This window comes from Nelumbo nucifera, chromosome 8 (assembly GCF_055504915.1).
Source record: "Nelumbo nucifera cultivar China Antique chromosome 8, China Antique-T2T, whole genome shotgun sequence".
Taxonomy (NCBI): domain Eukaryota; kingdom Viridiplantae; phylum Streptophyta; class Magnoliopsida; order Proteales; family Nelumbonaceae; genus Nelumbo; species Nelumbo nucifera.
Window position 1 is genome coordinate 10,497,838 of NC_142656.1, and position 14,434 is coordinate 10,512,271.

General features: G+C 39.0%; 2 protein-coding genes across 3 annotated transcripts in view; one reads left to right on the plus strand and one right to left on the minus strand.

The window, feature by feature from the left end:
* The first annotated feature begins 242 nt into the window (after nt 1-242).
* Nucleotides 243-4,952, plus strand: LOC148789623 (uncharacterized). The gene is made up of 7 exons (XM_088892802.1): nt 243-617; nt 2,363-2,473; nt 2,555-2,653; nt 2,749-2,859; nt 2,952-3,255; nt 3,740-3,879; nt 3,964-4,952. Exons 1-7 carry the CDS (start codon nt 372-374, stop codon nt 4,498-4,500), a joined length of 1,548 nt encoding a protein of 515 aa, XP_088748928.1. The 5' UTR covers nt 243-371; the 3' UTR covers nt 4,501-4,952.
* Nucleotides 4,953-5,432: 480 nt separating this feature from the next.
* LOC104592200 (beta-adaptin-like protein A) overlaps nt 5,433-14,434 on the minus strand; it is a 34,975-nt gene continuing 25,973 nt past the window's right edge. The window contains exons 8-11 of one of the 2 annotated variants that reach the window (XM_088892801.1): nt 9,270-9,380; nt 8,986-9,162; nt 6,797-7,198; nt 5,433-5,979 (exon numbers count right to left, since the gene is read on the minus strand). In XM_088892801.1, the coding sequence (XP_088748927.1) occupies nt 5,686-5,979; nt 6,797-7,198; nt 8,986-9,162; nt 9,270-9,380 (984 nt within the window). In that variant the 3' untranslated portion in view covers nt 5,433-5,685. Of the gene's footprint in view, nt 5,980-6,796; nt 7,199-7,592; nt 9,163-9,269; nt 9,381-14,434 lie in introns of those variants that run through there. The other variant, XM_010251425.3, reaches the window with a different exon arrangement.

Genomic DNA, 14,434 nt, shown 5'->3' on the forward strand with positions numbered 1-14,434 from the left:
TCTTGGGTTGGGATCGGGCCCGGGTTGGCCAATGAACCCGCTCTACATACAGACATATGTATGTAGAATATATATAGTTGAACTGAGTTTGGGCTACATAAAGGCTAAACAAGTCCGACTTATTGGGCCAAACCCAGCCCGATGACCAAATTCAGCCCGTGTAAATTTTCGGGCTGGGCCCGCCCAACTTGCAGTCTTGAACCCCTAGTTTGCGGCCCTGATCAGAGACGAGTAGAGCCTCTGGGCCTCACATCTTGGTCCGGTTTTTAGGATTTCAGTAGCAGTTGGGAAATGCCGCCAGAACGCGGGAGACGGTTTTTGACGTATAAGACACCCTGCAACTCGGGGGTCGTCGTCGTCGTCTTGAAAGTATGACAACGTTACGACCCGACACCAGAAAAAGAAAACTTGCTGACCAACATCACTCTCCCTCCCTCCCTCCCTCTCTTGCTTCTTGTTCTTCTTCTTCTCCCAGAGAGATGCGGTCGCCTCAAGATCAAAGCTCTGCATCTGCCAAACCTACTACCATCCATAGCTGTGCGCAGTCGGGTGATCTTCTCGCCTTTCAGACTAAGCTCCAAGAAAACCCGTCACTTATCAACGCCCAAAATGCCGTCGTAAGCTCTCTGCTTCCTCTCTCCTCCTCACACACATGACATACATTCTCTCTCTAACAGTCTCACCCATTTTTTGTTCAACAGCCTATGGTTTTACATTGTACGAAAAATGGATCGTTAGGCGTTCCTTTTCTTATTTCTTGAATTTCTTTCTTTTCGGTTCTTGTGTATTTGTTATAGACGATGATCTAATATGGGTTTTTATGTTGCCGTCGCCTCTGCTGCTTTTCTTTGAATTTTTGGGGATGTTATGGTTTTGATTAATTATTATGCATTCGTTGTTTTGTGTTTCTTTAAAGAGGGTTCTTGTTTTATTGTTTTACTCTGAAGGTCTTATGACTATAAATTCTAATATTTGGACGCATTCTGTAGGTTTGATGTTTCAGTTTCGTCTTTGAATTTTAGGTTCCTTATAGGTTTTCTTTGCTGTGTTTAACATCATAGAGAAAAGATCTGAAGGGCATATCGTTTGCATTGGTCTATTCGGTTTTCTTTTGTTTCTCTTTTTATCGTTTTTGAACTGTGATTCGAGGGATATTCTGACTCGCTTGTTTTCTTTGGCGTTCTGGGTTTATGTAGTTTCCTAGTTTCATTCTTCTTCAGAAATTAGTTGCCATCATTTTCCCATTTCTATTAAATACGCATCATTCTTTTTTTTTTTTTTCATTTTCTAGCAGTAAGGCCATCTTTAAAGCATTGATTGTTTGATTCATCTTTCACTTCTTTCCACCCTTAAGTGATTCTTTTATCTGAATTAGACAAACCTCTTATTCCTATTTGTCTTTCATTAGTAGGATCTAGTTTTGCTCACCAATTAAGTCCTCGAATACACTCAATTTGGTTTTGTCTCTTTGTGTTTTGGAAATTACATATGATTTTCAGTTTCCATTTTTTCCCCTGCACAAGATAATGCAGATGAATCTCACGTTCTATGAGCTTGATCTTAACTTAAATGTTTCAACTAAAGCTCAAAGCTTCAGTACTTATCTGTCCCCATTGTCTTTATCTTTGACATGATAAATTAGAAACACATAGCTGTGAACTGAAAGGGTGGGTCCTTCCTTTAGATCATTGAAGCTTAAGCCGCATAAGTTTCAATTCCTCAAGAAATGCATGGAATTAAAATGAGGAAAAGTATAGAAAAACGAAAAAGATGTTGATGTTTTTATATAGGGAGATCATATATAATGGTAATGATTGCTTAAACATGGACTGCAAGAATGTAAGGAGCGATAGAGAAACTCATCATATACTTACAAACCATTTAATAAGAAATTAAAATGCTTTAAATGTAAATTAAACAAGTACTAATATGTTGAAAACACATATACACAAATATAGCATCTGAAGATGTGACCACTGACCACTTTCAGCTGTGAAGAGGAAAGTTGATCCTCGAGGCATTTTTATGATTCATCATTCATCACCTCAGATAGCCTCAATGCATTTAAAACATTGATTGCTCTGTAATCACAACTCACAAGTTGCACAAACAACAAAAAAAGGTCATAATTCACAAGCTAACATATTTTCTGGTTGTGTACCACTCCAGATTTTCTGTTTGTTAGGCTTTAAATTCTGTTAAGAAATTTTGATATGCCAATTTTGGATCTGGCTTGAAAAAATCCACATTGAATGCACAGTTTTTCCTATGTTTTTATTCTTCTAGGTGAATCTTTTAATGAATAGGACAGCTAATTCCTCCTTTTGGATTCTCTTCTTAGTTATTTATATTTCATATGCAGATAATGCAGACACCACTTCATGTATCTGCTGGTTACAATAATGTTGAGATAGTTGATTTTTTGCTCAATTGGCAAGGACCTGAAAAGGTCAAGTTGGAAGCTAAGAATATGGTGGGTAACTGCTTCCAGAAATCAACTACAGTGACTTTTCTCTGAATTTTGATCTCATGGTTCGAGATGTGGCTTTCTCAGTATGGGGAAACTCCATTGCACATGGCAGCAAAGAATGGATGCAGTGAAGCAGCAAGGTTACTTCTTCATCATGGTGCTACTGTGGAGGCTAAAGCTAATGTACATTTCCTTCTTATTTTCCCTATTTGTTCTGTTTCAATGAATGTGGAAGTGTGCTAAAATTTGCTTCTTCTGTTCATATTTTATTAATGCAGAATGGTATGACCCCTTTGCATCTTGCTGTATGGTCCTCACTCATGGGTGACAATTCTTTAACTGTGAAGACGCTTCTTGATTACAATGCTGATTGCAGTGTTGAGGACAATGTATGCTCAATTTATATTACATATCATATTTAGAACTATCAACCAGCTTATGTTCAAACAGACTTAGTAAGAACTGGTTAAACATGCTACAGGAGGGCATGACTCCTCTAAATTACCTCTCACAAGGCCCAGAAAGTGAGAATTTGCGAGAACTCCTGTCTTGGCATCTTGAAGAGCAGCAGAAGCACAGAACCATTGAAGCATGCAGTGAGACAAAAGCTAAGATGGCTGAACTTGAACAGGAATTGTTGAACATCGTGGGGTTGAATGAACTTAAGCAACAACTACGTAAATGGGCAAAGGGAATGCTCATGGATGAGAAGCGTAGAGCTCTAGGGCTTAAGGTTGCTGCACGGAAGGTCTCTCACATGGCATTCCTTGGCAATCCAGGAACAGGTAATTTGGTGGACAAGACATATATGGATATGATACATATAAGATTATGAGAGAGGCTTGTAGCATTCTGCAAATCTTAGTAATCATCCGGCTCAATGGAGTCTTCTGGAATACCTTTTAATCTCAAATCGAATTGTTTGAAAAAGGAAAAAATATAGATGGATGGTTAGGATTTTATGATTTTTTGTTTTAATTTGCATTCTTGTCATATCATATTGACTGAATTGCAGGTACCATCTCATGACTGGCATGCTATACTGGGTCAGTAATGTATGGCATCTATTACTGAACATTGCATAAAATGTTATATTTGAATGATGGTCCTTGTGTATATTGTGCTCTGAATTTATTGACATTGTAACTTTCTTTTTAATTAATAGTTAATGATCTGATCTGGTAATTCATCATTGATATATGGGAAGACTTAAGCAACAAAGTTGTCGTCACTGCTACTAAGTACTGAGAGCACTATTATATCTGTCAGGTAAAACCATGGTAGCTAGACTCCTTGGAAAACTGCTCCATATGGTGGGAATTTTACCTACTGACAAGGTTACAGAAGTGCAAAGAACTGATCTGGTTGGAGAATTTGTGGGGCAAACAGGACCAAAGACCAGGAGAAAGGTATGCCATTTATGCCATCAAATTTTGTGATTTGAATTCTTTAGTAGTCAAATGGAAACTAAGTTGTAAAATATCAATTGGTAGATAAAAGAAGCAGAAGGAGGAATTCTTTTTGTGGATGAAGCCTATCGGTTGATACCCTTGCAAAAAACTGATGACAAGGACTATGGTTTGGAGGCTTTAGAGGAGATCATGTCTATGATGGATAGTGGAAAAGTTGTTGTTATATTTGCTGGCTACAGTGAGCCAATGAAACGTGTAATCTCCTCTAATGAAGGCTTCTGTAGAAGGGTGACCAAGTTCTTCTACTTTCGTGACTTCAGCTCTGAAGAACTAGCTCAGATCCTTCATCTTAAAATGAAAAATCAAGCAGAGGAGAGCCCACTTTATGGTTTCAAATTACATCAATCATGTAGTGTGGACGCAATCACAGAACTAATAGAGAGAGGAACAACAGTAAAACAGCGGCAAGAGATGAACGGGGGTTTAGTGGATCCAATGCTTGTCAATGCCAGAGAGAATTTGGATCTTAGGCTTGATTTTGATTGTAGTGACACAGATGGTTTACTCACTATTACCTTGGAAGATTTAGAGGCAGGCCTTGAATCATTATCACAATGAGATGGGATCAATTCTCGAATTTACAAAGATGCTTGAAATCATTTCATTAACATCTTGTCACAATCTTCAAAATTCAAGAATAACAGGGCGCATCTACATAAGTCCATTTTCATTGCATCTCCACTCTACACATTCTTTTATCTCTTGGCATTGTGCAGCCTGCCGTTTTCTTTTCTGTATGGACCTGGTTACAACCACAGCAGAAACGGAACCTGGACTATTTTAGGTGGGGTCCTGTTACTTTAGGAGCTTTTTGTTTTAGGTGGTGCTTACAAATTCAACCATCTATCAAGTCCTTTGGAACCATTTTTGTCTTCGAAATTTATAATTTTGAAGTCCAGAAGCGGTCTTCTGCAGCAGCTGATAGGATATTTCTTTCCAAATTTGTTCCCATTTTCTGTACACAACAGACATGAATAATAAGCAAATTGTTTAGTATTCTTCATTTCACATATTCAAACTCCTTTCCTTGTGCTTTTCTTTCTCTGTTTAATCAGGTTGATTGCATTCTTCTGGAAGCAGAACAATGGTAATGTTACAAGGCTGCACTTTTTTTTTCTCTCTTTGCTAGCATCTCAAGGAAAATGTTCGCAAATGTTTTTAGAAATTAATTTGAAAACGATGCCTGACATGAAGTATTTAGCCTTAAAAAAGCAGGCGGTCATTTTTTTAATTGCACTGTACATCTTTGTATTTGTACTCTTTCCAAACTGAGCATTGGAAGAAAACACCCCATACTTGTGGCATAAAGCATCGCAATTAGCTTTTCTTTATCGACTAACAATTTCTAACAGTATTGCAATACGAGGAAGAAAACGCCCCATACTCTTTCCAAACTGCTGCCTTGGGTCGATCAAGGCTTCGCAAGGAAAACAGATATTCAGTAGCTAGGTTAGTCTACTTGCATATTTATCCAAACTAAGCCCAAAATATAATGCAACCAACAAAGAGAAATACCCGTTTTTTTATTATGGATCTTGACGAAAAAACGTATTCTACAAAAAGGGTCCATCTTTTCTCTTCTTTTCTTCCAAGGGGCTCTGGGTTTCTTTGAATGAGGCAAATTGCATCAAGACTTCAAGTAATGCAAAAAAAACAAAACTAGCAGCTGACCAAGGAAAAAAGATGAGAGAAGAAAAAACTCTATCCTCAAATTGAGCCCATGGTGAGGAGAAAAAGGAATCGTTACAACATACCAAACTTGGATAATGCAGATTGGAACAAAGCTGAGAAAGCCTGAGATGTACTTTGATCATCAGCTTTGATTTTTATCTGTGCCTTTGATGATGATGTATTAATAATACATTCTACAAGAAAGAAACCTGCTGATTCCTCTGCTTTCTGTGCAAAAAAGAAGAACTTGAAATTTGGAGTTTGACCACCTGAGGCAATGCAATGGATAGAATGACCTTGCATGTGCCGGATGAGGGCTGGAGGAGTCATCAATGCTGCAGCTCCTTGAGGGTTTATGGAGCATTCCTGCATGAATGGTAAATTGTTTTGACAAGATATCAATGTATGGAATGACCTGAACAAATTATTTTTTGGATGAATGGTGAGCATAAGAGGGAGAGGTTCCCTCAAAGATGAAATTAGTACAAAAGTACGGAGTAGAACAAATTAACAGAACCAAGACCAAGATAAAGGAAATACATCTCTGAAGTGAGGGATAGCATGGCTAAATAATAAACAAATGCTTCTATAAGAAAGAAAAAGAACAAAACAGCCCTGTTAGCGTGCATTAGGCATTGTGGTTTCCACTTTTTATATGGATAGACAAGAATTTGGTAGACTTCAGGTTTTAGCCATAAACAATCGATAAAAATATTATAGAAGTGTTGACTAGATACTTGAGGATCACAAAGAACTGTGGACTGATGATTAATTTGGTTGATCTCAGAGTTATTCTAAACTTTTATTTTTCTGTGTTAACCAAAGCACTAATAGACAATAGATGACCTGACTATTCATGGATGGAAAAAAAAAGCAGCATATGGACAATTGGTTATTAATGTTAAGACCAATAAAAAACAAACAAAAAAGAACAAATCATTTTATAACAGAACCAAAACAATGATGACAAAAAGTTAAAGATGAAAAATTCATCAACCCTGGCACAGCTAATCATTGGAACATCCCAAAGATTGGAATCTTAAGTTCTTACAAAAACAAAAACCCATGCAACCAAACATGGAGCTTGGAAAGACATCCATCATGCATGCTTTAAAAAAAATGGCTAAAATTTATCTATATTTAACAACATAGTTATAATTAAGAATATTGAAGTGAAGCAAACCTGTGTCAGAGATAATGATAATTGGCCCCATTTTCGCTGGAAGGTGGTTGGATCTAATGCAGATTTTGGATTAAGCTTTATAGGTGGTGGCAGTGGCACAAGTGCAGGTGCAGGTGCAGGTGGTAGACCTAAACCAAGTAGGACGTCAATGGCTAAGCTAGACTGTGAAGCAGGAAGAGAAATGGAGCCATCATATACAGGAGCACTGTATGCAGAGCCATTATTACTAGGAGCTCTGTTTTCTTCCTTCTCAGAGGTGCTAAGCAGCAGATCATTGTCATTTGCATCCACTCTCTGGGCTGAAATTACATTTTCTGCAGATTCTCCAACAGACAAACTTCCAAGTTCTTCCGAAAACTCAAATGGTCCCCGGTGTTCCTTATCAGTAAACATGTAAGAAGGCTGCAAGATCTTAAACCAGTCAGACAGTAATTTTTCTTGCAACCCTTTGCATTCAAAAATACATAAGGAAAACCAGGATATAAGCTAGTAGAAGAAAGAATATACAATGAAACATCTGGCAATATTCAATTTAGAAACTCAGGTTTATATTTTGTCATCCGGCTCAAACACCGAGAATGCCAAAAGCCACTAATTGAGTATTTTTGGAAGTTGGAATGATTGTAAGATATGAAGTCTGTTACCTAAAATCCTTTATACATTTAAATATGGACGAAGATAACTTATCTATCAAAAAAAATAAGGATGAAGATAGCTATAACACAGAACGAAGAACTAGTATAAAGAAAAAAAATACATTTAAACCTGTAACTGGTTAGAAGTTTATAGTTGGGTAATAATTTGGGCAAACCCATTATGTGACAAATGGAGCACACCCACCATTTATGGCCAAATTACACTCTGATGAAATGGGAACTCTTTAAGAAATATCAATTATTATTAACAAGGGCATCTTTTATCAGGAACCACCCTAATAAGAAACATTAAATTTTGTCATCTTGATCATACACTGAGGACATATGCCTAAAGCCATTAGTGATTTCTGCACCAGTGAAAAATCCTCCAGCTTATAGAAAGACTTTACATTACAATATACTGGCTCTTCTCACGGGAATTCTAGAAGGCCTGATACTGAGAAACAGTACACCTTGCAGATGGCAACATTCTATTTTGTGAAGGAGAACCAATGGAGATGGAGAATTTGAAACATTTAGTGACACACTTCGAGAGGGTCTCTAATAGGAGTGGCAATGGGGCGGGTTCAAGGCGGGGATCATATTCCCCGTCCCCGTCACTGATCCCCATCGGGGGTAAAATTTGTCCTCCATCCCTGATCCCCGACGGGGATGGGTTCCCCATGGGGACCCAAATCCCCGAAATTTTTTTAGATAACATTTTTTTTTGAAAAATAAATAAATATTTTAAATTATAAATAATGTTTTAAAAATGTTTTGATATATATATATAAATAATATAATAATATATTTAATATAAATAAAATTTAATATATATATATATAATCGGGGTCGGGTGGGGTAGGGACCTCAATCCCCATCCCACCACCTTGCTTTAGAGGGAAACTGAATTTTGACGGAAGCTCTCTAGGCAACTCAGGCCCCTCGGGTGTGTAGGGGGTGCTTTCAGAGGGGGGTAGAGTGCTGGCCCGATATTCAGGCCCTATAGGAGTGTGAGACTCCTTAAGGGAAGAAGTTTTTGCTTTACTCCAAGGTCTCAGATTGGCAAAGCAATGGGGAATGCAACAGTTACAAGTGGAGGGAGACTCCAAACTGGTAATAGGCTGGTTGCAATCTAGAAGCTTGGTCACCCGGCTTTTCAGACAACAGCTAAGAGAAATCTTGAACTTAGCAAGGGAGATTGGGGTGAGGTTTAATTGGGCAAGAAGATCAGCAAATGGTACGGCTGATGCTTTAGCTAAGCAAGGAGTCAATAGGCAGGAGTTGTTTTGGGCCTGTTTATGAGAATTTTTATCAAAGGGTCCCCCATCCCGCCCTTGGATGGTAGCAGTTGTAATCTTTATCCATTATTTTTAATGAAAGTTACCGTTTCCCATAAAAAAACAAAAACATTGTTCCAAGAAAACAATTCCATGCACGAAATTCTGACATAATAACCAAACAAATGTAGTTTCACATGTAACATGCAACAAATATTTCCACAATCTTTACTTCTCAAAAAAAGTGTTTGCAATTTTTTCAGAGAGAGAGCACCTTTTGATATAAAACGGATAGGCTGTTAAATTCATCAAATATACGATCTTTGATTTCACTGCTCTGAGTATCAGCAAAGACTGAAACTGCTTGCTTGGGAGGATTCACCACACGCTCTGCGACGGATACATTGTATTGTAAAAGCCTATAGTAGAATAAGGCTCTATCATGAACATCCTGCAGTCAAATGACCATTTAGTGGAATACTGCTGTAAAAAAATTCTAAAACTTCTTAAAATAATTGGGCACATTTTCAACTTCTTGAGGGATAGGCCAAAAAGCACCTGGTGAGAATCTGCAAGACCGGCAGCCAATGCAGCTCCCAAGGCTTTCTGAGTTTCAGGTGGTCTTCTTAGGAAACATTTCAATACTGCAGTGAGAAGATGCAAACGAACCTGTAACAAGAACATAATTATTCAGACAATAAATTAAGTAAACAATGCAATAAATTTGAGATTGGTGCTGGTAAAATGAAGGTGTGGAAAGCTAAAAAATCAAAAATCAAAAAATCAAAAGTAGTTTTTTTTTTTATCTTGGAGGAAGATATCAATGAAATTGAATATCAAGAATATGAACTCATGGCTTGTTTGTGAATTGTAATATGTCTAGAGAAAAGATTTATAAAACAGTTCTGGTGATAAAAATACATGCAAAAGAGTGATTAGCACCAACTCCGGTAAAGAAGCCTTGCTAGCAAAGGCCACCTCCAAATAGCTCCTAGTTTGAAAAAGATGCATCTTCATCTTAATTAACAAGAAACTCAATCTACTGAATGCATATCTAAATCAGCATAAATCGGATTTGTTCATTCTCTCCTGAAGAACCTTCTAGTGAAATTGATATAGTACAATCTGGGCTGATCTAGAAAATGTACAAATCAGGTTATATGTAGCTGGATTTTATGGTTGAAGCACCAATTGATGATTATATTTGATGCAAGACAACCTACAACTACACATTGTGCTTGCAAGACCATAAAAAGAAACACCAAAGATTCTCAACAGAGTTGCTAGCTTTGAACTATGACACAAGAAGTTTTGGATAGGCCTTGAATACTCCCAGATAATCAAATTAAAGTAGAAGAAAACTAGGCCTTAATGGTATATCATGATCAAGATTGAGTAAAGAATCACACATGAAAAAAAAAAATCTTCAATTCAACAGAAGGCTATCTAATTTTTCTCCTCCAGTAATGACTCGAAGAAATGAGAAAAAATACACCGCCCAATAAATATAAACATAAGGTGGACTCAAAAAGGAGAAAACTAAGAAATATCCAACTAACTAAGAACAAGCCAAAGTATACAAGGAATATACACAGGCTTTATGGACCAAGCATCTTTAAACGACCAAAAGTAGATAATCCCACCATGCTGGTAAATTTCCACATTTTGATGCTGGAGGGGGTTCAAAAGATCTTTTAAGCCAGGCTTTTGGAACCAGAAAATATAGGACAAAGCCTTTACAAGAAACAGATAGAAGAGGTGAGGAGATCTCAACTAATGCCTTTAAAGATAAGGAGTTGATCATGGATGTTACTCAAGCTGTGCAGAGTGAGCTAGACTTGGGAAGAGGTAGTTAACATGAAAGTTGAGGTAAGCAAGTTATTGGGGATTTCTATTGAGGGTGAGGAATTAGTAGAAGATCAAGACTGTAATCAGTCTTGAATCCTAATAGATTTTAGGTTTACAAAAGCAGAAGAAAAGTGAGAGAAAGGAGAAGGAAGAGAAGAGAAACAGGAGAACACAAGGGGTTGAAAGGAGGGACAGGTTCTAACACATCTGCCGCCGCCACTCTCTTAGTATTTATAGGTTATGTTTAGTACATAGAGGAAAGGACAGATCTGCCCTTAATACTTACATGATAAATAAAGTAAATAAAAAACTGAAATAAATAACAACTGAATTAACAAACTGACCCAAACTGACACTACTATAACTGAAACAAATAACTACACATGCTGTCCTACGAACACAGTGGGGACCACTGCTGTGGGGCCCACATCAGTGTTCTCTACACTCCCCCTCAAGTTGGGAGTAGATATCTATCATTCCCAACTTGGATAGGTTTGTCTCTAACTTCTTCCTTGGTACAGCCTTGGTGAGGATATCCGCGAGCTGCATATTAGATGTGATATACAGAAGACACACTTCTTGTGATGTGACCCTCTCTCGCACAAAATGTCGATCAACTTCGATATATTTAGTTCTGTCATGCTGCACTGGGTTGTGGGTTATATTAATAGCTGCCTGATTATCACAATACAGCATTAAGGGCTTTTCATAGTCAATACCCAACTCTTCAAGTATTTATAGGTTATGTTTAGTACATAGAGGAAAGGACAGATCTGCCCTTAATACTTACATGATAAATAAAGTAAATAAAAAACTGAAATAAATAACAACTGAATTAACAAACTGACCCAAACTGACACTACTATAACTGAAACAAATAACTACACATGCTGTCCTACGAACACAGTGGGGACCACTGCTGTGGGGCCCACATCAGTGTTCTCTACACTCCCCCTCAAGTTGGGAGTAGATATCTATCATTCCCAACTTGGATAGGTTTGTCTCTAACTTCTTCCTTGGTACAGCCTTGGTGAGGATATCCGCGAGCTGCATATTAGATGTGATATACAGAAGACACACTTCTTGTGATGTGACCCTCTCTCGCACAAAATGTCGATCAACTTCGATATATTTAGTTCTGTCATGCTGCACTGGGTTGTGGGTTATATTAATAGCTGCCTGATTATCACAATACAGCATTAAGGGCTTTTCATAGTCAATACCCAACTCTTCAAGTAGTGATCTCAGCCATAAGATTTCAGCCACTCCGTTAGCCATTGACCTGTATTCCGCTTCAGCACTGGAGCGGGAAACAACACTCAGCTTCTTACTCCTCCAAGAGACAAGGTTACCTCCCACAAGGGCACAATATTCAGAGGTAGACCTTCTGTCATCAACACTCCCAGCCCAATCGGCATCTGTATAGACCTCCACCCTCGTGTGATTATTGTTCTTGAGCAGTATACCTCTACCCGGGCATCTCTTCAAGTATGCTAATATTCTCTCTACCGCAAGAAGATGAGAAGTTCTAGGGGAATGCATGTACTGTCTAACAACACTAACTGCATAAATGATATATGGCCGAGTGAGGCAGAGATAATAGGAGCTTTCCAACCAACCGTTGGAACATAACTTTGTCTTCAAGAGGCTCCCGCCCTCTGCACTAATCTTGTGATTTTGTTCAATGGGTGTATCAGCAGGCTTAACACCCAACTTTCCAGTTTCTGCCAACAGATCTAGAACATATTTTCTCTGAGAGATAAAAATCCCCTGCTTGGATCTAGCAACCTCAATACCCAAAAAGTACCGTAGTGCACCAAGATCTTTCACCTCAAACTCTTGATGAAGGAGTTGTTTGAGGGACTCAATCTCATGGCAATCATTTCCTGTCACCACAATATCATCAACATATACTGTAAGTAGTGTCAGAAAGGACTCCACCCTCTTGATGAATAGTGTATGATCTGACTGGGCATGTACATAACCAAACTTTCCAAGGGCTAATCTGAACCTATCAAACCAGGCTCTAGGTGACTGCTTCAAACCATACAATGCCTTGTTCAGTCGGCAAACATTCTTACCTGTCTCTGTATCATAGAATCCAGGAGGCAACTGCATGTAGACCTCTTCTTGTAAGTCTCCATTCAGAAAGGCATTTTTAACATCCATCTGGAACAAGGGCCAAGAATGATTTGTTGCAAGGGATAACAGAACTCGGATGGTGGTCATCTTGGCTACTGGGGCAAAGGTCTCCAAGTAGTCTATAGCATAAGTTTGGGTGAACCCCTTTGCAACTAGCCGGGCTTTGTACCTTTCAATAGAGCCATCAGCATTATGCTTCACAGTGAACACCCATCTACATCCCACCAGTTTCTTTCCTTTTGGTGGGTCAACCAGTGCCCAAGTATTATTCTTCAACAGGGCATCCATTTCAACTTGCATTGCATCTTTCCATTCTAGAACTGATAAGGCTTCTTGCACTGTTCTTGGAATAGGGACATCGGCAATGGAAGTGAGATAGGACCGGTAAGAGGGAGATAGGCGATCATAGGATAAGAACTGTGAGATGCTGTGAGCTGTAGAAGTGGTGCAATGTCGTTTCCCTTTGCGGATGGCAATAGGGAGATCAAGGTCATCCACAGGAGGGGAAGTGGCAACAGTGGAAGGTGTCTCAGTAGGCTCTGGATCTGGAGCCGCAGAAGGAACTGGAGCTGGTCGGGACTGCCGGTGACTAGGATCAACCTACCTGCATCGCCTGTGATAGACTCTCAACTCCTGATCCCTCTGACCACCCTCACCACTACAGCCTTCATCACCCAGTGGAATAGGTAAAGGAACAACCCCACTCCCATTGCGCTCCCCCTGAGGAAAGAAACTCAAAACAGCCCCACTTCCACTCTCACTGCTCTCCCCCTGAGGAGAAACCCTAGAATAATAGAGTGTCTCCTCAAAGAAGGTGACATCCATGGAGACAAACCTTTTCCCTGAAACCGGATCATAGCAGCAATAACCCTTTTGAGTTTGTGCATAACCGAGGAAAATGCATTTGGAGGCCTTAGGTTCAAACTTGGAATGATGAGGCCCGAGAAGCTGAACGAAACAGGTACAACCAAAGGTTTTAAGGGGAACAATGAACAACTCCTCGCCTGGGTATAGAAGGGAAAAGGGGTTTTCATATCAAGAACCTGAGAAGGAACCCGATTAATGAGATATACTGCCATGAGGATAGCATCACCCCAGAAGCGAATAGGTACATTGGAGGTAAACATAATGCTTCTAACCACCTCCAAGATATGCCTATTCTTCCTTTTGGCAACGCCGTTCTGCTGTGGTGTATAAGGGCAAGTGCTCTGGAGAATAACTCCATGGCTAAGAAGGTAGGAGGTCAATGGCTTAGCAAAGTATTCATTGGCATTATCAGATCTAAGGACTTTGATTTTTGCCCCAAACTGAGTGAGAATCATCTGATGGAAGTTTTGGGTCAGAGCAGGAACCTCATCTCGAGAACACATAAGATAGACCCAAGAAAAGCGGGTATGGTCATCAACAAACAGTAGAAAATATTTGTACCCACCCATAGAAGAGATATGATATGGCCCCCAAACATCAGTATGCACAATATCAAAAGAGGAATTACTCCTTTTATTACTCAAAGAATAAGAGGTTCTACAATGTTTGGCAAACTCACAACTCTCACACCTCAACTTTGATAACTCAACAAACTCAAATAAAGCAGGAAACAGACTCTTCAAAGACCTAAAAGACAAATGACCTAATCGATTATGCCAAAGCATAACCGGACTCACAGACTGAGAAACAAAAGACTTCTTATCCACTGACTCCTCCCGACAAGAACTCTCTCCAAGCAGATAGAT